The sequence below is a fragment of the Aulonocara stuartgranti genome (genome assembly GCF_965226115.1).
Source record: "Aulonocara stuartgranti genome assembly, chromosome: 6".
Lineage (NCBI taxonomy): Eukaryota > Metazoa > Chordata > Actinopteri > Cichliformes > Cichlidae > Aulonocara > Aulonocara stuartgranti.
The window spans coordinates 14,121,521-14,144,222 of record NC_138944.1 but is presented as its reverse complement, the minus strand read 5'-3'; the positions used below and the strand labels follow the sequence as shown (position 1 = coordinate 14,144,222).

Genomic DNA, 22,702 nt, shown 5'->3' with positions numbered 1-22,702 from the left:
GTGAAGGTCGCACTGATAAACAGTGAAGGTGTGAATGAAAAGAAAGAAAAAAATATATCCAGTAATTAAGCAAACACAACTCCAGCAAAACATTATCAACGACTATATAAATCTGACAGAGTGAAAGATTTGAATTAGACGTTTCTATTCGTTTCTTTCTGAAGTGTGTATTCCTCATCCGGTTGGTGTCAGTGGATAATGTGAAATCTGTTACAAATACAGGATGCTGTGCCGAAAACCTCCTTGCGATCGGTTTTGGTCACTTGCAGGTTGCCGCAGTCGCCGGCAGTTTGCATGGAAGATGGCGAATTGTCTGCAAACTGCTCCCTGAGCTTTATGCAAAACAGAAATAGGGACTTCAAAGTGAAAGCTCTGCTTTAATGCTCCAACCAAAACATCTGAAAAGGCCCAACTTTTACTCGTGAGAGCAAACGTTCTCCGTTTCCGATCTGCATCGCACTTATTCGTTTCTTTATGGCTCAGACAGCGAGCGGCCAGTGTTTGTCAGCATTTTCCATGCAGACTATTGGCAACTGTGGCAACCTGCCTGCAACCTCCAGCAACCACCTATGAACCAGGTTTCCCTAGCGACTGGAGGTTGCCAGGGAGTTCTCTGACTGGTCTCTATGCCTGTGAAACTGGGGCTGTAAATATGACCATACTGGATCTGTATCTTTAGACCTTCTGTTTCCAGAGGAAAGCCAATCAAGAAAGCTGGCGTAAAGGGAAGGGCAGTTGAAAAGGGAAAGAGTTTGGTATTAAGGTCCAGAATTATATTTTAAAAAATAGGCACAATAGAGGTGTTACCGGCTTATTTCAGACAGAACAAGCTTGGTGGTTGAAAGAACATTTAAAACATTGAGGAGAACCATAAGATAGTGATCTAGGAGCAAATTTATTGTTATTTTTCTGTGAGAGATTAAATTTTATTGCTCTCACTTGAGTAAATCTACCAGTCAGAGTCAATTATATAGGGCTACAAGTGAAACTGCTAATTAGTTGGTGTCTTTCTGAAAGACACTGAAAATTCTCTCTGATTCTGGGTATTAAAAACAAAGCCCATCTTCGAAAGTACCCCGCTGCCATTTTGTTATCCTCATCATCCTCACCGTCATCTTACCTGCTGGCTTTGAAGCCTTTGAGTTTCTGGACAAAGAAGTTCTCCAGAACCTCGGCACACTGGTAGAAGGGCGAGTCGCTGGGGTTGTAGTAGCGGCAGTTGTCGAAGATTTTGGTCATGTCTGCTACAAACTCCGTCAGCTTGATGTACTCGCGTTTCTGTAACCTCTCCTCCATGGTGGAAAGGTCTGGCAAAGGGAGATTTAAAGATCTGGTTTGGTAAAAGACTTGATGGCAAGTTTGTAATATGAACGTCATTTAATTGTTAGTTTCTGGCAGAGAAACGCATCACATATGCGGAAACAGAGCACAAATATCTGGGTTTTCTAATCGATTTCGTTCCACAAATCAGCATGCTTGCGTCAAAGTAATTGCAGCTTATGTGGTATGTGCTTGACAGACGTTCAAATATGTTTCGTGGAAGCACAGAGCGTCGCTTTATATGTGACAGCAAAAATCCACAACCTCTGCCAGCATTAACCTCGATCTATTCAGCCTTCCAGATTAGTTACTGAGACGTGACCGATTCGTCATTCCTGAGGAGAGCGCCATTATCTAAGAGTCATTTCTGAGGGGGTGGAAAAAAGCAAAAATGGTTATCAGTTCCTCTCTTGAAAGGGAGCTTTGAGAGTTGCTAACCTTTTTAAAACAAGTAGAAAACTTAAGAAAATAAGAGATTTAGCAAAGAAGCTAACTGGCAACAGATGAGGCTCTACATAATCTGCCGTTGCTGGCAGTTCGCACTGCGTGGCATCCCCAGGGCTGCGTTTCAAACAAACACATCCGACTCTTAACCTCTTTAACCCCCACCCAGATGACCAGAGGCTCACAAACCTCATGGTCAATATCAAAGACCTCCTTCTTCTCTGTCATCAGATTTCATCTCAAAACCCTCCAAAAACTACCACCGCCAGCAGCTTCACCAGCCAAAAGCTCTTTTTATTTTTTGTAAACCAACAAGGACTTTTTCTTGCGGTAGACGGGTGAGGGGAGGACTAGAGTTTCCAGGACCAGGCCAACAGGAGCTGAATGTGGGGCTGGTCCCTTTCCACAGGGAGCCCGGCAGACACGGACCAGCTCATTAACGGTTTGTTTGGATGGAAGTTCAAAAAGGCCCTGTTGACGCAAGTCCCCATTTACATGGCCGGTTTGATCTGAGTTGGAGGGCTTCCTCCGTGTTGCCCTCCTGGCGGGTGGTGTTTTTGTTTTTTGTTTTTTTTAATGTTTAAGATATATAGAGCCTGGGTGTTACTTCCAGAGCCTAAAGCAACTCCAAAATAAAAAACCAGCACTAAAGAAGCAATTTTATCGCCTACACAGGGATAACTCCCAACCAATCCCATTCCAAGTTACTCAAATTACAAAGTACAAATTATGTACCAACTGCCACTTTTGTTTTTATATTTTTCTCCTCAAGGAGGCTACACACTCCCAACAATTACAGTGCTTTTCATCACCAATCCCTTAATTGCACCTCAAGGAGACAAAGTGCGTGGAAGAGCGAGGAAACATAATTGTGTCTTTCATCACATGGCATGTTTTATAAAGGCTGCTTAAGACTGATGCTGTGAATCGCAAGATGTGAGGACGATGCGAAGGTGGAATGTGAGGATGCATCCTGTCATAATGAATGAACCCTAGAAGTAGATCACACAGCTATAAAAAGAAAGCTTGATAGTTATAGAGAGTGTTGCATCATATTGTGCACCTTACATATGTTTTTACTGAGACAACCATCATATACAAAGTCCTTTATACAACCATCTATTAATCAATATTTTGCAATATTTTCAAAATGCAAAAGTTATAGTAGTAGTTAATATATGCAACAGTTAAATTTTACTGATGCAGCTTTGTCTTTCTGGCCAGGCACAAATTATTATAATAAATACAAAAACACCTTCACAAATGAGGTTTCTGGGAAAATTAACCTTCAGTAACATCGCCTAAAAAAGGTATTTACCTTAAAATTAAAAAAAAAAAAAAATCAATGGTATGCTGCAGAAACTAAGCATCATATGCAATTTTAGTAAATGAGCTGAAACTTTTTAGATTCAGTGATATCGCTTTCAAGATTTCCAAATTGATGTGGGTTTTATTTCATTTCAGAGAAAAGGCTTCAGGAGTTATATTATGTAGACAGAAAATGAGGGGAGCTGTCAGAAAAGTTTAGAAAAAGTTTGGTTAAAATGTGCACAAGTATAAGTTCAGAAGTAACACAAACAAGGCTCAAATCCAGACCAGACGGCAACCTGCGGGGTTGAAAAATGAAGCCAGCACAGGAGTGTCAAAAACTCCCACAGAGGCTGGCCACAAAAGTGAGGCAATCCCCATAGAGTCCCTTATCAAAATGCCCAACCACCTGTTATATTAACATATTTACAGCCCGGTACAAAAGCTGTTTGTTTTTCTTGTTTCTACAGCTAATTTGACAGTCCGAAGGACTCGAAATTAGGGATGGACCGATCTGATATTACGTATCGGTCCGATACTGATCTAAAGTACTGGATCGGATATCGGAGAGAAACAAAAACAAATGCCATCTGATCCATTACATATCACAAAAGCACCTCACAAAACTTGCGACATGGTGTAACTCAGCTCATAACCTTAGCAGTCGGAGCAGTATGCGTCACGTGACAGAGCGGCTGAGCGTGCGAGACCTCTCAGCGGTCTGGTTCAGCATTTGTAGCCTCGCTACCAAACCAGCATTTCATCGCAGAGAAAGTTATCCCAGAGAGACGTAAAGCAAGTGTGTAAGTTCATCTCTGAATGTTTGTAACGCATTCCCACGTTAAGCTTAACAACCAATATATGGAGTGACTGCCTCTTCTCTCTCCTGTTGCTACTTCAATCATGAAACTGATCGGCTGATCGGCTTTTCTGTCGCGACTCCCGTCTCTCTTGTTTGTTTATCTCCCACTTCGCGCCAGAAAGAGGAAACCAGCGGCTGAACAACAGCAGCACGTTTAAGCTTGATAAGCTGTTGTTAGAATTTATTTAATATTACTTTCTAGACCAGGATCTTTTTCTACGTAGCTGACAACTGGTAACTGTGCAGGGGCGGATCTAGCAAAGTTTAGCCAGGGGGGCCGATAGGGCATTAACAGGGAAAAGGGGGCACAAAGACATAGTGTTTTGTTTTTTAAAACTTGAGTATGAATTTATACAAAATGCAGCAAGATATTAAAAAACAGTTTTATTGATTAAAAAATACACTATATCGGATTTATATCGGTATCGGCAGATATCCAAATTTATGATATCGGTATAGGACATAAAAAAGTGGTATCGTGCCATCTCTACTTGAAATGAAGGCAACTGAACTTCTTTTTGGTCACCTCTGATCCAAGAAGCTTCTTCAGCGCTAAAAAACTGATGGACATGTATTTAACCCCAAGTGTGGTTGTCCTCTTGGAACCCCTGAGAGTCACTGACCCGCCCCTGTAACCATCTGTGAATCAACGCGTGGGTCATTACTGTCATCATGGGGAAAAGGTGTGAATTACCTTCCTGAGACACTGCCCCATCCCTCCAACATGTGAGCTTTTAAGGTCACATGGGTCAAGCTGTGAGTGGGGATCGGACTGCATTAGAGGTGACTGATAGTTGGTGTCTGTTTGAAGTGCCTATCTGGATTTTGTTGAGAATTAATGTTGAGGGTGTGGCCCCTTTGACTGACATACTTGCAGACTTGTAGCTGTAACCTATACTTTTAACTTGTAATCGTACTTGAAATTTGTGCTTTTTTTTTGGGAGTAAAATTCTAATATTTTATTAGTTTAGTTAGGTCACTTCTAGCTCCAAAGAAACAATAAAACTCTAACATTGAGGCTATAAGATGCATCCAGAATAGGATTCTATAACGTTTTAGAAATAAGACAAGAGCTATTAACTGTTCATTTACAAATTTAAATAACTGAATTCACAACAGTGCACTCACCCATTGGTTCCTTGATAACCCTGTAGTAGTCTGGGGCGTCGTTCGTGTCCACTGGCTCCAGGAATGGCCACGCCATTTTATGTGCCTGCAGAGGTGGGAGAGACAAAAAAAAATGGAAATAAAGACAAAGAAAGGCGCTTGAGAAAGCTGAAACCAATGAAGAAAAACAAACAGCACCATGAAAATTACAGTGAAAGCAGGTGGGTCAACACAGATGTTCTCTCTCACTTTCTCCCACATTTCACAGACACACACACACAGACACACAGACACACAGGCTGCTGGACAGAGGAGGAGAAAATTAGAGGAGAAGAAAGAGAAAAGAAAGGGAAGCCAGAAAAGACGCCGAGGCCAGGCAGCTGTCCAAGTAGGGGGAGCCAAACCCATCAGATAAGACGCACACAGAGGACTTTTTGTTTGCTGCTCTTGCATTGTAATGGGGCTACAAGGAGCTACGTTAGTGTTTTTCCCCCATTGCTGATAATAAAACTACAACTACAGTCCTGCTGATTCAGATACTGCTTGGTGTGTTTATGTACTTGTTTGTGACCCTCATAAATAAGCTTCTGTGACTCAACCTTCTCTTCCACAGCACACATTAGCAGGTAGTCTAGGCTGGAGGGTATGACCCCATCTCTCGTGTGAGAAGTGAGCTTGTGCAACAGCTATAAATCTTCAGTTCACCTGTAAGGAGCGCAGAATTCTTCGCAGGCCATCGTAGTCCTTGTCGGTGAGCGGTGTGAAGACCGTCATGGCGTCCTCTGTCGATTGACACTGAGGACACACGTATTCGTCGATGTGGTTGGCCTCGCTCTGCAGGATTCCCACGCAGCGACCGTGGTACCAGTTCTGACATCGATCGCAGCCGATGTAAAACCTGAGTAGATGAAAAGTACTCACGGATTGGTGTCATTTACATATAAAGCACTTATGATGGATTCCTATTTGAAACATGCTCATATTGATAATTAAAAGAAGAAGAATTGTTTGCTTGGATAGTAAAGAAGCCATTTTTCATGTCTATGCTTAATATTTTAAACTACTTATTAAGAAAGTCTTATTTACCGAATGAAACAACAAGGTGACACGTAATAACAGTTGGTAAAAATGATTCTTTTCTTTACAAATGAATAAACTCCGTCCATTAAAAACAGCTGCAGCAACCAACTGGTCGTCCAAAGGGTTCCAGGTGCTGCACATTCAAACTCTTATTGGCTGCTTTTGATCACAGGCCACCTGGTAGAAGGCAACCTGTCTGCAAACAGTTGCAGGCCAGACTCAGACTGACTGGCAAAGGTTTGGAATTAGTTGCTGTCTAATGTATAAACTCAGATTGCAAACACACAGCAAACATTCTGAAGCAGTTTATGTGAACCAGTGCAACTCATCTGCAACACATCTCTTTGCAATAGTGGACTTGACTCAAGGGGTTGCCAACTGGTTATATTCATAAGTAAAATAGAGGTTGCTGAGCACCTATTGCATTACGCAAGTAAATCTGTCCTGACGCAACTGCGTCACTATTTGTGGAGGAATTTCTGTTTCAAGCTGCTGGATTCTGAATGTATGTAGTTAATATGAATTTCTGTCAAGGTAGACGGCAACAGATTTGAGATTTTGTTTGTGTATCCCAAACAGATTGCACGTAATTGCCAACTTGACCCCGATTAACTGTAAACTGATATCAGACTGACTCTATTTTATTGCTGTCTTGATGCACCAAAGTCACTTTGAAGACAGCAACTGACTGTGAGTCGTCACAGACCCCCTCCCCATCTTCCAAGTAACCATTTCAAAGGCAAACCAGATGTTGTTGTGTTTGTTGTGTCTCAAATCACTGTTTTTACTAGTGCAACCGTAGCATAATACAGATTTTGATATAACTGGATTTAAGGAGCTTAGAAAGAAATTTAAGAAGTCCTCGATGACTGAGAACCTACACAGACATAACTGGATCGCTACTTTCGACCTTCAAACATTAGAACTGTTATCTATAGGGAAAAAAAGTAAAACATAAATATACTAAAGACACATTTTCATCAGTTCAAAATAAACGCTACGGTAAAAATGAATGAACCAAGATGAGTTTAAGGAAATTGCAAAAGGAGCAAAAATAGCAACTGTGTCTGAAATTCTCACACACTCCATTAAGCTGAATTTAAAGCAATTAAAAACTTGCTCCTTACTGTGACTCGTCATATGGTGTCTGACAGATGCAGTACAGCTCCTCTGTGCTGCTCTCCTGGCCCCGCTTACACTCCACACAGATGTAGTCGTCCATTTTCTTGGCCTCCTTTTCTGTGATGCCCACACATTCTCCGTGATACCAGTTGGTACACAGATCGCAGCCAATGTAGAACCTTTAGAGAGAACGAGGACACACAGGTGTCACTGTAGACAGTCACCGGTTTACAGTAAGTCAATAAATACAATAAATTTTAGTTTTAAAAATAAATATATGAGATTGGAAGGATTTGTTCTGCAATAGAAGACAGGTTTAATTCAATGAGGACTTGATGAATAGAGCAATACTGAGTAAAACCCTGAAAATAAGTGTACATTTAAAAAGAGTAACTGGCTGAGAGTGAGAACATCGTCTATTCTTTGACCTCTGATATCAGGGCAGTAAAAACTGTGAATGTTTTAATGTGGACAGCTGCACGTCTCCAGTCTTTTTTCTTTTTATTCAGCTTAGTGCTGTCACCAATGCAGCTAAACTCGCTCATACAGTATTTTTATTGTGACAGTGTTTAACAGAGCATCATCATACTTGGTCTCATCGTAGGGCGTCTTGCAGATGCAGTAGAGCTTTGTGTCCTTCTTGCTCTCTTTTGTACTCGTCGTAGAGATCATTTTCTTCTTCTTGGACTTGGCTGACGTTGTCATCTCCCTCTCCTCTTCCCGTTTCCTCTTGTGTGCGGAGCTGACAGTCGTGCTAAGGTGATGCTGAGAGGTGATGTGGGACATATTTTTCTGTTGCTGGTTGTGGGCGGCGGCGGCGGCGGCGGCGGCGGCAGCCTGGGCTGCCTGTTGGGCTGCAGCTTGAGCCCTTTCCTTCTCCCTCCTCATCCGCAGCAGATCCCTCTTTAGCTCCTCCTGGAGAATTCAACCCCAGAAACGAATGCGATTAATGTCACTTCCTGCCCTTTTTGTGCAAAATAAAGGCATTCTAGTGCCATTTGTCACCAGTTCTTTATAGTTGCCTTTAAAACATCACGCCCAGAGTAAAAACCTTTATGCTTTTTTAATATTTTTTCATGTCTCAAGCTTGCTTCATACCTGGGCTTCTAGCTGCAGCTCCTTGTCAAGAAGTGCCCGCTTCTTCAGAATCTCCATCTTGAGGCTCTCTTTGTGTCGGTAAAGGAGCGAGGAGAGCTTACTGGCGTTGGCTAACCTCCTCTTGGCCTCCACAACCTCTTCCTTCTTCCTCCTCTTGGCTGCCTGCCTCTCATCTTTGTCTATCCGGTCTAGGATGAACTTCATCACCTGGTTGCACACGATCATCCTGAAAGGATGAGAACAGAATATGGTCGAGAGAGAAAACAAGAGAGTAATCACATCTCTTAAAACTAAAAATCACAACTCATAAAAGCATACTGTATTTAATGTTAAAGTGCTGAAACTGTGAATGTTGCAGACTAATAAGAAAAAAGCTAAAAGAAGAAATAAAAACCCAGAACTCTACTAAATCTAATGAAGGCCCATGTGAAAAAGTGCTGTGGCATTTTAAAGACATTAAACACACATAATACTCCTGCTGAGAGAGCAGAGGAGGATGAAAGGGCTGGGAGGGAAAGGATTATCACATATCTGAAGCTAGAATTCAAAAAGTCAGTACAGTCAAAGTCACAGAGGAAGAAATGTATCCCTATGACACACCAGTGGGCTGGAGCAGCGCATTAATCCAAACAATGCTTCTATGTTTCATGAAGTACAACCTGTGTGGCTACTTTGAAATATTAAAATTTTGCTTTCCACATGTAAGAAATGGCAGTCCGTGTCAATGAACAATGAAGGCATTTCTCTGAAAACAAGCCCGCGGGGCATTTTCATGGCTCAGTTGTGTAATCCATGTAACTACAAAGTTCTGACTCAGGTTCTGAACTTGCATTTCATCTCTATCTGGCTCCAAATCTCTTCTTTCTCAGCTGTGAGCAATCAAGTAAGGGTTAAAATCTGAGAAATATTAGGCAGGTTATGAAGAAAAGCGACTTTGAACGTGGCCTGATTGTCGGTGCCATGTGGGGCTGGTCTGAGTATTTCAAAAACAGATGATCCTCTGGAATTTTCCCACACAACCATCTCTAGGGTTTACAGGGGATGGGCCGAGAAAGAGAAAATATCCAGTGAGTGGCAGTTCTCCAGGAGAACTGCTTCAAGCTGATAGGAAGACAACCACAACTAAAAACAACCACTCTTTAATTTTCTTGGTACCCTTTAGGCCGCTCAACTGTGCATCACTTAAACACCACAGCCTCCTTAGTATTGTTAATGACCACATCCATCCTTACAGACTACAGTGTACCCCTATTCTGACAGCATTCCACCAGAATAATGCACTCCACAGTCCACATCTCAATCCAACTGAGCAGCTCTGGGATACATTGGATCGGGAGATTTGCATCATGGATGTGCAGCTGACAAATCTGCAGCAGCTGTGACGCTCACGTCAATATTGACAAAAAATCTCTGAGGAACATTTCCAGCACTTTGCTGAATCCATGCCACAAAGAATTAATGCAGTTCTGAAGTCAAAAGGGGAGTTCAACTCCGAAGCAGGTGGCGAGTTTAAGCTCAAACAAAGTGTCTAGCACCAAAAACCTCTGCTAGCCCACTGCTTAGAAAAGCACGAACATTTCCTTCTTTTAAATTCTGAGCCAAACATGATTAATTTCTAAAAGTGTTAGGCAAACGTGACATCATCTCTAGTTTTATTACTCACCCGCATGTTTGTACGGATGCAGAGAAGACTATTTATTTGTCTAGTGTTTATTTGTATAAGACTCTACGCTTCAGTGGCAAGCGAGTAGACTTGAGTGTTGGAAGACTGGAAGAGAGGCATGTTGAGAGATGAACAGATAGAGTGGGACTGGATGCAGGAGGAAGAAATGTTATCCACGCCATTGTTATTCAAACAAATGAGAATCCATAGAGGGAGAAAGTTACATGTTAGCAGCTTCATTTCGCAAAATCAAATAAATCCACACGATTTATGTGTTCCCAGTATGTTCACTTGTGTTTGCTAACATTCACAGACGAGATCGAAAGCCGTTGCCTCGTTCGGCGCCGAGTTTGTGCGAACAACACACAAACACATCCTCGGCTGCTGAGGTCAAAGATCGGCCAGGGATCCTACCGCGTGCCCGCTGAAGTACAGAGGCCAAATGCAGCGTGAAAGTGGAGGAATAAAGCAGGACACACATAAACATGCAAACGGATGCCAAAGTTCCGCGTTATTACTAACAGAACCGTGTTTTGAAGGAAAAGAGAGAAAAGGATGACATGAAGAAATGGAAAAAGGTTGAAAAAATAAGCAAAGACAGACAGCTGCTGCTTGAGCTGCTGTACTGATGTCACGGTAGTCTGGGTTTGGTATTTCAGGTCTGTGTGAATGGGTACAGTGTTTACACAGTGCCTGTGGACATAAACAAATGGTTGTCAGGGTCGGCTATAGGTCAGAGTATATTCTACCTAACATAAAAACACGGGAAGGAGGAAAGGAAGAACGAAGAAAAACATTTTTTTAAGCATTTGAATATTTTGGCTTTTGTTTTACAGTTGCAGTTGTCCTAACTAAGCTTGGTAAACAAAATGGTCTTGTAGCAGCAATCGTAGCTCGCTGCCTGGAAAACAAACACGTTCTGCATAAAAAAAATATCGACCTACTAACGGTAGGATTGGTCACAGGGATGATGCAGTGAAAAATGGGGCGGCTTAAATTTCCGACTAATTTTTCAGTCGCTTTTCTGAAGTTTACGGCACCACAAATCCCTGAAGGAGTCGAGGAGAGATGTATATTTTTATTGTACAACTCCCGTCATTTATAAAGGGATTTGCCTGCTTGTAGGGTCACAGTGAAGACATGCAGCTGTTGGTGGTTACACGTCCAAATGTTCCCATGTTGTTCTGCACCTCCCAACAATGTGTTAGACAAAAGTCAGACGGAGAGAGAAGAGGATCCCGTATGGGCTGCAGGGAGCATGCATACGAGCGTGCACATGGGCACGAGAAGGTATCAAGTCAAAGACACAGTAGTGTCATGCAGATGCTGCAGGCTTTGGATTGAGATCTGGTGACTGTGGAGGCCATTGCAGTACAGTGAACACATCAAGCCAAAAAACTCAGTCAGAGATTGGAGAGTGGGAATGCAGTTGTAACAACAGGATGGACATTTGAGGAACGATATGTGGGTGAGCTGTGACTTATAAATGATGCTTAATTAGCATTAAGGGTTATGAGTCAAATCCACCCTCCAGCCAGGTAATCTGGCTTCCACCCACGATCCAAAGACATGCACTAAAGGGGGCTAATAAATCACTCCCCGCACCAGCACATCACTTCTTTTTTTTCCTCCCTGCCTTCCATTGCTGAGCCTTAGCGAACCTCAGATCAGGGCATTCTTCTCTGATCTCTGCCATTAACTACACTGAGGTTGGAGAACTGCTGATCACTGGATGTTTGTATTCAGTGATCTATTCTTCATAAACCTAGACACAGTGCTGCATGAAAACCTCAGCAACTTCTTACATACCCAAACCAGCCTGTCTAGCACTTAAAACCACCCACTTAAACCACCTTTGTTCCCATTTGGTTACTTAATTTAAACATCCGATCATCTTCATCGTCATGTCTACGTGCCTAAATGTACTGTTTCTACCATTTGATTGGCTTATTAGATGTTTGCTTTGAGAAGCCATTTAATGTGTCCTCCCGGTACTAATGAAGTGTTAACCTGTTGACTTTTAAAGCAGCACATGTGACACACACACAAAAAAACCCTAATCTGGAGGCAAACCTCTGATTCTCTTCTCTCTCTGCAGGCGTCATGGTTTTCTTCTGCTTCAGGTGCTCGATCACAGCGTTTTGCTTCATGACCACCTGGAATATGCGACACAGAAGGATGACGGAGTAAACCTCATGGAAATACGAAAAATCAGAAGTATGACATTCATGGTAACAGGTCAGTCAAGGACCTGTTACCATGAACTTCCAGCAGTTTGATGCGAACAACATCTATCTATAGAAATGTATTGTTATTAAGCACAGCACAGAATGTCAAATACAGATAAAAACAAACACAGGGACAAGCATTGCCAGGATAAAGCTTTATAAACAAAGACAGATCTGAGCTGTAAAATCAAACAGAGTCCAGGTTGAAGGGTGACGAATGTTTATTTACTGATGGCCAGGAGTTTTGGAGTGAGATGATAACCTGACTGTGACAGCTGCGTACATACACACCTGTTTCTGAATGATGTCGCTCTGGCTGGCTGCGTTGAGCGCCAACTCTCTCTTTGCTTCTGCAGCTTGTTTCTTCTTCTGCTGCTGCTGCTCTCTGAGCTGCTGGATTCTCTGCAGTTGCTCTTGGACAGATGCGGCCTGGATGGTAACCACGTTCCCAATCTGTGCAAAGCAGAGTGTGGCAGTCAGCTTGTGCTTTAAATGGGGAGTCATTGGATAGTTTTGTTTTTTTTTTAAAGTGGCTTTGTAAATACAGAAAAAAAGGTAGAGGAATAAAGGATCAGATTATTTAACATCTTCATCCCAATGATGACATTATTGGGGTCATTAGAACATGTGCAATACAATTTTGCTACAAGCTTAATTTTACATCCAACGCATTTTCATTCTGTATTTTCTGAGGATCTAAAGTCCTGGAGTAGCAAGCTGAATCTAATACCTGTCCTCCCTGAGCTGAGGTGGTCCCACTCTGTTGTATCTGGATGGGAAGCTGCAGCTTGATTTGCTGTGGCAGCGTGCCTCCAACCTGCTGGGCCTGCAGCTGGGCCAACACCTGCAGCCACAACACAGAAAATTCACAATTTTAACAAATCACACTGTCAGCTGAATCGCAGTTCAAAGTGGGAAACAATGGCAAATCCACAGACTGCACCAAATTGCAAACTGGTTTACTGCCGGCTGCTGTGAGGCTTTCACTGGAGGATTTTAAATGTGAATAAAAGTCACAGTCATCATCTTTGAGGGGAAAGGAGTGACTGAGGATGCAGTTAACTTTTTTGCTAGTCGTAACTATACCTGCTGCTGAAGTCCAGACACACTGATGACATGGGACGTCTGCTGCAGTTGCAGCTGGGTCGTTCCTTCCTGTGTTTTAACCTGCAGCGAGGTAGGAGACTGGATGGGCATGTGGGCCTGCGTCTGTGGGGGTAACTGGCCCTGAGGGCTGGCCGATGAAGGGGTGCTGGCGGTGGCCAGAGGGGCTGCCCCTGTCTGAATCGGGGCAGCGGCCTGCTGAGCAGGTTGGGCTGGAGTTTTGGTTGAGGTGGAGCTGGGCTGACTGGTTGCTGTTGTGGCTGGAAGGAGAAAAAGGAAACAGCAGACATGCACTTAAATTCAGACATCACATTTAAGTTTCACACTTATTTTTTATCCCTTAATGCAAAGGCCTCATCTGCCCTTCATTTGTCTCTTATCATACCTGTGCTTGATGTGGGCGTAGCAGCTGAAGCCAGCGGTGTGAAGAGGAACCGCTGCACCTGGCCGTTGGGCAGCGCAGCTTGCATGAGCTGCTGACCAGGTCCTGGAATGACAGTGACCCCGTGAGGTATGACCTGCAGCTGGCCGGTGGTCTGACCCTGGCCCTGAACCATCACCGTGAGAGCCTGCTGAGTACCACTGGCACCAGCCTGCCGATCCACACCAGATCCAGCCTGCTGCTTCTGTGGGGGGATGAAGCAGAACGGGAAAGCTTGTAAATAAAATTTTACAGTCCAGTCTAATCCAAAATAAATTGCCTGTTGTAACAAATGTTGATTGCATACCATTATCTGAGGAGTAGTAATACCCTATTTCCCCCACTAATTCCCAAACCTCATTACAACCAGGTGAAATTTGTTCAGGAGGAAAATCAGCACTGCGTACATCTTGTGTATACGAGACCTTCTTTTTAACCCTCCAAAATCCCATCTGAACTCTTTTTTTGATGGGTCTGATGCATCCACAGGAGTCCATCATTTTTTAATTATTTTAAACTATTGTGAGAAAGGGCATTTTACATGTTAACAAATAATTGCCAACAAGCAGAAGGAGCCACTGTCTCTGACTTTTCTGCCACTGCTTAAAACATGTATGTGGTTTAAGGCACCATCCACTTTGTGTTTCATAGTTCATAAAATTGTAAAACACCATTTCTTTAAGAGAAATCCAGATCAGATACAAGGGCAATGCGGTATTGTCTTGTTTTAAATGCAATATTTTTATGAGTGTAAAGCCTTTTTCATTCATTGAATGTAAAGTTAATCCTTTACTGGGTGAAGAACCGTATATGTTAAAGTGATCTGCAACATAAAAGTTAAAAGAAAAAAATATAAAATAAGTCCTGTAACATCAACACTTTTGGTTGAAATGTTAAATTTCCAAGTATTTCAACCCTAGTTTGTCTTAGAAAGACTTAAAGTCCCTAAAAAACTATTAATATCAAATAGGAGTTATGCAATATTCTACAATTGTCAAGCTGAACATTTATAAATCTGAATACACAATTAAAGATAAACGTATACAGACAAATGTATATCTACAGGTTATTTGTCTTACTTTTAAGAGCAGGATGAGTGTAATATATAACCAAGATCAAATGGTTACAGGCCACAGTGCTGTTTGTTATTTATTTATTTATTTTTAAAAGGCCTATTAAGATCACTTCCAGCTTTATATTTTTACACTTGGCCTCTACTAGAGTCACTTTGCATGACTGACTGCTCAAAAAACATCTTGTTTATCTTAGACCGATCCCTTTTGTGCTCCATCAGCGGATCCACTCTCTCAGAGAAGCTGATTTAGCTCCTCCCCCCTTACGGCCACCTTTGCTTTGTGCCAACTCTATACCGACAGCCTGCCCTTCACTGACAGAAGGATTTAACAGAAGGTGGCACAGCCAGAGCCGTGTGCCTGAGACGACCATACTGAGGATATCCCCTCTCTATGACAACACAGAGCCAAGAGTAAGAGAAAAAAAAAAGCTGCAAGAGTTTAGAGCACATGGAAAGTAGTCAACTTTCCATACGTGAATTAATAAGGGGAAATTCATTTTAATGCTGCCTGTTGTAGATATGCTGCTTGTGTATGACAGGACCTCACAAACCTGCGTGAGCTGGGTGAGCTGTGCCAGGGTCAGTTTGACCTGGCCTTGCCCCTGTGCTCGTGGGGTGCCGGGTGGTGTCTGGCCTGCTGCCTGTCCCGCTGTGTTGGGACTGGCCACTCCCTGGCCAGTGACCGTGGCGACGGGGCTGGCGGCAGATATTGCCGTGGAAACTGCCTGCCCACGAATGATCTGTGTCACTACCTGCTGTCCACCCTGACCTGAAAGAGAACAATATCACAAATTTAACAACCAGGCAACAAACTGTATAAACAGTGGGTCACTTTTACTCTCATCCAGTAGTTTAACTTGAGTAGTTTTCAGCATTTTTCCCGCCACACTTTGGCCTTTGTGGGGAGACAGTGTTACATGACACTGAATATGATTACTTACAGTAACGAGTCTGTTATACAGTCTGTGTTAACTTATTCAACATAAACCTATAATTTGTTATTCCTGAGAGTCTATAATGGGTAAAATCAAATCCGAAAACAAAATGGTGCAAAAAAATCCCCCCCAAAACACCCATATTTATAACAATGATGGCAACTTTAATATACTTTCAGGGATCGGGTTAGTTTGCCAAAGCAGATAGCAGTACTCCTTTATTCTTTGTTCAGCCAAAATGAATGTAAATCACCTTGTTGGACCACGAGGGGTGTTCGAAGTATCGTCTTTCCCATTGGTCCTGTTTGCTGGACTGGCGTTCGGATCATTGTCATTCCTGGACGGATCTGACTGCCACCTGCCAGAACCTGGAAGATATTATCCATAAAGACAGTATTAATGAATTATTCCAAAGCCAGCAGCTACTTTTTAAACTAGGTCAAAGATCCAGGTTGGGTTCATGCAAAAGAAACATGCCTAAGACTGATTAAAGACAAATAAAGAAATAAAAAGTTCCACAAAATTTGACTTTGCTATAAGGTGTTTATCATAAAGCTACACCGTTTTCTCTATAGACAGCACTCTTACACTCATCTTTGGCTAAATACATAACAGAGTACCCAAATTGCCATAATCTGTATCTTAAAATTTTGTATAGGGAGCATGTGTATAAAGTTATTATCAGTCTCTGCCAACCAGGCCCCTGGGTGGGTCTGGGGCGGGCGTGGGGTTCTGGGGACGCTCCATCTCCGGGCTGGGGCCCTGGCTGGGCCTTGGGTCCTGCTTGGTGTGTCGCCAAGGTTATGGGTGGGTGGGTGCATGGGAGCTCAGCTGTGGCGCGGGGGGCCTCCGTTGCATCGAGCCAACTGGGGGGCTCTTCAACTGGTGGGGAGGCTGTTACATCCTTACCAAAAAAGCCTCAGAATCAGAAAGGGTTTTATTGCCAAATGTTGAGCGGGTTTACAACATTAGGAAATTGCTGCGGTGCTTCAGTGCAAACATACTGTTATAAATTAAGCTTAAATAGACATGAAAATAAAAATGAGAATAAGAATTAAAAGTGCTAAGTAGATAGATAGATATATACATGAGTGCAGGTGGTGATCAGTGCCAAACATGGAATGATGCAGTGAACACAGCGTAGGGTCATGTGTTAGTGGTGGGAACAGTCATACGGTTTTTGTTCATGTGTTCAACAGCAGAGGGGAAGAAACTGTTCTTATGTCGAGAGGTTCTGGTGCGAATGGACCGGAGCCTCCTGCCTGAGGGGAGCAGGTCAAACAGACTGTGTCCAGGGTGAGAAGGGTCAGCTGAGATCCGAGCTGCACGCCCCAGTGTCCTGGAGGTGTACAGGTCCTGCAGAGATGGGAGTCTGCAGCCAATCACCTTCTCAGCAGAGCGCACAACACGCTGCAGTCTCTGTTTGTCCCTGATAGTGGCTCCAGCGTACAACGCGGTGATGGAGGAGGTGAGGATGGACTCGATGATTGCAGTGTAGAACTGCATCATCGTCCGTTTTGGCAGGTTGAATTTCTTCAGCTGCCTCAGGAAGTACATCCTCTGCTGGGCTTTCTTAATGACGGAGGTGATGGTGGGCTCCCACTTCAGGTCCTGGGTGATGGTGGTACCCAGGAAGCGGAATGAGTCCACAGAGGTGATGGGGGTGTCAGTCAGGATGATTGGGGGGTGGGGGTGGGGGTGGAGTGGAGCTGTGTGCTTCCTGAAGTCCACAATAATCTCCACTGTCTTCTGGGCATTCAGCACCAGGTTGTTGTGGCTGCACCAAGACACCAGACGTTCAACCTCCCTCCTGTAGGCAGACTCATCCCCGTCCGAGATGAGTCCAATAACGGTGGTGTCATCTGCAAACTTGATTAGCTTGACAGACTGGTGGGTGGAGGTGCAGCAGTTAGTATACAGGGAGAAGAGCAGGGGAGAAAGAACACAGCCCTGAGGGGAGCCGGTGCTGATGGTCCGGGAGTCCGAGACATTCTTTCCCAGCCTCACATGCTGCTTCCTGTCCATCAGGAAGTCAGTGATCCACCGGCAGATGGGATCAGGCACATTCATCTGGGAAAGCTTGCCTCGGAGATGGTCTGGAAGGATGGTGTTGAAGGCAGAGCTGAAGTCCACAAACAGGATCCTGGCGTAGGTTCCTGGGGAGTCCAGATGCTGCAGGATGAAGTGTAGGGGCATGTTGATGGCGTCATCTACAGACCTGTTGGCTCTGTATGCAAACTGCAGGGGGTCCAGGAGGGGGGCCGTGAGGGTCTTGAGATAGGAGAGAACCAGGCGCTCAAAAGACTTCATGACCACAGATGTCAGAGCCACGGGTCTGTAGTCATTTAGTCCAGTGATCCTAGGTTTCTTGGGGACAGGGATTATGGTAGAGGACTTGAAGCAGGCAGGCACATCCTAATAGATGCACCTATGGTATAAATTTGGGAACCCTAGGCAATTTTTAGAAAGGTTGAACTCTGACCTTGAGGTTGATGTCACTGGGATTCAAACTTGTTCAAGATTTTTAGTAGCTTTGAAAATCCTACATTGCCTTGTTCTCTATTTATTCTGTTCACAAGATTTTCAGAAAACTTTACCTCTGACCTTGAGATCGTGGTCAGTCCGAGATTTTACTAGACACATCTATGGTATCAATTTGAAAATCCTACATCGTCTCACTCTCAATTTATCGTAGTTTGGATATTCTGCTGTAAGCCTACCCAATCAGCCTTTTACAGCAGAGGGGTAATCACAAAGCTCATCATCAAACGCAATCAAATTGTATTGTGGGGTGTTGGGTGATTCCCATCACTGGCAAACACGGTTGAAAATAATATATCAACACAATTATGAACAAAATGTACAAACTAGAGCTGTAACCTGAGAAAACAACAGCTATACCTGTTGTTGGGAGCCCGCGGTATTGGGCCTGATGTTGAGCGTGGTAGTGCGGGGCTGGAATGTGGTGTAGGTTTGGGCACCTCCTGCCGTGCTGGATGGGATGATTCCCAGCACTTTCTGCTGAACCACACCTGCAGAGAGGAGAGGAGTGGAGAGACAGAAAGGAGGGTGAAAAAATTAGAGGTGAGTAACATTTGAATGAGGTTTCTGAGGGAAGCTTTACAAGTCTAAAAACGACAAAGAAAAGAAGAAAATTTGGACGTGAAGGAAATACTTTCGTGATGGTGTCTGCAAAGACGTGGCTTAAATACATGACAAAGATGTAAATAGTAAGTTTGGATTGCTTATTGCTTTACATTTAACAACTACACAAACATCAAACAAACAAAAATATTCTTAATAAGATTAAAATGCTCAAAACTAAAGTAAATTCTGATGTGAAGCAGCGGTCCTACATTAACTCTGCTGAATAGATTATTTGTAAGTTTCTCTTTTTGCTAGAGGGCCACTTTTTGATCACGGCACTTGTAAATATTAGTTGAGCAGGTAAACAAAATCTTCAAAGGCCCACTGAAAGCTTAGTTGGGTTTTCCCCAACATACCTGAAACCCCCTCATATATTATGCATGAATTTCACATCCTAGTTCTTAACTTTAATCTGACAAAGCCGGCGTTTCATAGCTGTTCACGGGGTTTCTCTGCCTTCACGAGCTCACGTGAAGCTGACGGCAGAAATGGAAACCATGAGAGCGTGGCTCTTTTTCCCTCTGCTCCCTCATTGCTGTGGTTTTTCAACCGCAACCGAGCAGGTAAACCTATATATCAAGGGTTTCCCTCTTCAAACAGGGACGTTAAGCCCGGTCGTAAGACTGAGGGAGTTGCTGCTCTGGTCACACACATCAAACAGGCTTTTCTATGGGCTGGCTGTTTGGAGAGGTCGAGGAGTTGGGATTCCGGTGAGTGGAGAGGTACACTTTTATTCAAAAAGACGAAGGGGGGGAAAAAAAAAGAAAAAAGGAATCCTACTATAGAGGGCTACCTGTCTGGGAAGCAGACCTCAGGGTAAACTTGTTTTCCTGCCTAACTTCCTTAAGCCCTTCCAAACCAAACAGGGCACCAAACAGTCATGCTGGATAAATACATATGTCCATTAAATGGTTACACTCCACCTGAACTTAGTTTCTCCTTCATGGTAACTTCAAAGGCAAGAAAAATCACTTTATGCTTGGTGAGCATCATTCTCATTTTCAATTGATTGCCTCTTTTTTTTTTAATATATATTTAAAGAGGTGTGTAAAATTAACTGTAATGTTCCTTCTTCTTTTTACAGTTTTCTGGGTAAATGGGATTTTGCACTAGCAAGGTGATTCCCAAAGAGCTATTGGCTGAAACTTTGCCATGTGCAGTGTGAACCATTCTTCAAGACTACTTCAAGAAAGTACAAGAAAGCTTGCCTAAGAGATTTCAGTGTGTGTTTCAGAATAAAAGGTGATGATACCAAATAATGAATTCCAATCTTGTCAGCTTATTTGTAAAAATTCTGTTTTTGCCTTATTTCCATTTTTTGTATATGTTTCAATACATCGCTGTAGGGCTGCACGATTAATCGTTACAAAATCGCGATCTCGATTCATACTTATGTGCGATCTCATTTCCAAATGACAACGATTTAAAGAAAGAAAAAAAAAAAAGACGACGACGATTGTACCGCATTTTGATCCGGGACGTAATCTGCATGAAAACAAGCGCTCACTCTTCCTGCTCAACAAATGACAAGGGCGGAGCCTTATACCACGTGATATAGAAGCTGTGCCGTGTGATGCTAAAATTAGCAGGGAAAAAACAACGGAGAGCACGTCAGGGATGATGAGAAATTGACAGGAGAAAATCCGTCCCGGTCAACCACCCAAACATCAATAACGGGAACCTTATGCAGCGCTTCCCTATACCCGTCGAACTCCCGCAGGCACAAAGAAATTACGGAGGCTATTACTTATCACCTGACCAAAGATATGGCTCCCATCAACACTGTGCAAAACGAGGGATTTAGGAAAATGATCAACACCCTAGACAAACGCTACACGGTGCCGTCCCGCAACTATTTTTCTGTTGTTGCACTACCTGCTCTATACACGCAGCGTCGAGCAACAGTGGAGACGGAATTACAAGCAGTACAACATTTTGCGGCAACCACAAAACGTGAGACATTTGTTGTTTTTATGTTTATTTATTGTTTTTATGTTCAGTCTCAACTGTTACGAAGTTGATGTGCAGTTAATAAGTGCAATAAATATTTATATTGGAAAAGAAAATCGTGAGAGAATCGTGATCTCAATTCTAAGCCAAAAAATCGTGATTCTCATTTTATGCAAAATCGTGCAGCCCTACATCGCTGCGCATATTTCTAATTTTCCTACCAAAATAGAAATATGTGACGCGTGACTCTGGACTATTGCACGGCGCTGTAATCATCAGATGAATTCTTTTTGTGTTTATTTAGAGAAGCCAAATTTCACTTTAACAGATGTAATGTTTAAAAGCACATGCTGACATAATAGCACTGGATATGACTCACATTAGAGCTGTCAGCAGTTTAATGAAGCATGTCAACATGACAGGCCACAACTCCAAAGTGCTGAGCAACATTCATCCCTATAATTTGACAGGGCCACAGACAGAACTGACGGTGTCCAGAACAAACCACCGTCTCCTCCAAGGTGTCAATATTGACATTTCAAACTGCTCAAAAGCACAGGCGTTCGTACAGATACTACAGTTTTGAATCCACAGTCTTGATTTAGAACCTCAGACTACACAAGGCTACCATCCCAAAAACCATCCAACCAAAATAACATCTTCTTAAAAGAATACCACGCCAACAAGACAGAAGCAGACACGGTGTGCCACACCAAACCAGTGACTCATGCTGGCTCACACTGGGCACCACAATGGGGTTGGTGCAGACCAGTCTGGTACAATACGGTACGCCAACCTGGTGCCGTGATTATTATTGCTGCCTCACAGAAAGAAGGTTCTGGGTTAACATTGTGGGCCTTAGTATATAATATACTCTGCATAAATAGAATACAGCAGGGATGGAGTTCATCTAAATTCATAGGACCTAAAAATTGTGTATGAAACTAAAATATTTTTTAAAGAAGGAGCCAATGGCCATAAATTACAATATTTACTAGTATTATTTTCAAAATTCAGTTGAAAAAGTTCCACGTTTGTTGAATGATCTTATCGCCTTCAGTAACTTCAGCAGTCTCTGCATTGCTGCTTTACATCATCTCAAACATTACACACAGAGTTACGTTTGGAAAGACGTTCCTCTCATTCGGTCCACTGTTAAGTTGTATTTAACGCATACAGTTGTAGGATAAAAATTAGGGCTGTGCGATATAAGCAAAATCTCATATCCCGATATAAGAATTCTATCGTCCCGATAACGATATAAATCACAAAAATGTAACATTTTCTGTAAATTCTGTGAATCTCGGGCAGCTCGACTTGCGGGAAGTGTTTCCAGCTGCGCGTCAGGTACCTGGAGTCGAGTGTTTTAACCGATGAAACTATACATTTTTAGACATAAGTTGTAACGGCCGCCGTTTTCTTTGTGAGTATTTTTTTTACACGGCGTGCTGCAGGGAAAAGCTTGTTCTAACGTTTGAGTCCAAGGTTTATTTCTTAGCACCTGACGGCTCTTATTTGCTTCTCATCCGTAAATACTCGGCATACTCTTTCACGTGATTCTGTTTATTTTGAAAAGTCTCAAAAGGATCTTTGAGCTTTGTTGTGAAAGGTTTATGTGGAAAATACCGTCGTTGTTGCTAACGGCAACGTATAAAAACATGCGCTTGTCCGTGTGTAGTGTGGTTATATTAAATATAAGAGAAAGAGAGAACTTTAAGAAATTAATATAGCCACTACAGTGACCATCAAAACAATTAAAGGAAATTGCCGTAAACAGTTTATTTTGCGACACCACGAAACAAACGATAGCGTAAAATGAAACGATAGATGTTTTTATA

General features: G+C 42.8%; 1 protein-coding gene across 5 annotated transcripts in view; it reads right to left on the bottom strand.

The window, feature by feature from the left end:
- The window catches only part of LOC309708401 (nucleosome-remodeling factor subunit BPTF-like), a 57,362-nt gene that overhangs the window by 4,014 nt on the left and 30,646 nt on the right, over positions 1 to 22,702 (bottom strand). For all 5 annotated transcript variants that reach the window (XM_082536397.1, XM_082536398.1, XM_082536400.1 and 2 more), the window contains 14 exons: positions 18,669 to 18,799; positions 16,021 to 16,135; positions 15,384 to 15,601; positions 13,722 to 13,962; positions 13,319 to 13,596; positions 12,963 to 13,076; positions 12,524 to 12,685; positions 12,078 to 12,160; positions 8,342 to 8,567; positions 7,833 to 8,158; positions 7,249 to 7,422; positions 5,747 to 5,939; positions 5,063 to 5,147; positions 1,121 to 1,307 (listed from right to left, as the gene is read on the bottom strand). In XM_082536397.1, coding sequence (XP_082392523.1) covers positions 1,121 to 1,307; positions 5,063 to 5,147; positions 5,747 to 5,939; positions 7,249 to 7,422; positions 7,833 to 8,158; positions 8,342 to 8,567; positions 12,078 to 12,160; positions 12,524 to 12,685; positions 12,963 to 13,076; positions 13,319 to 13,596; positions 13,722 to 13,962; positions 15,384 to 15,601; positions 16,021 to 16,135; positions 18,669 to 18,799 — 2,533 coding nt within the window. The remainder of the gene's footprint in view (positions 1 to 1,120; positions 1,308 to 5,062; positions 5,148 to 5,746; positions 5,940 to 7,248; positions 7,423 to 7,832; positions 8,159 to 8,341; positions 8,568 to 12,077; positions 12,161 to 12,523; positions 12,686 to 12,962; positions 13,077 to 13,318; positions 13,597 to 13,721; positions 13,963 to 15,383; positions 15,602 to 16,020; positions 16,136 to 18,668; positions 18,800 to 22,702) is intronic.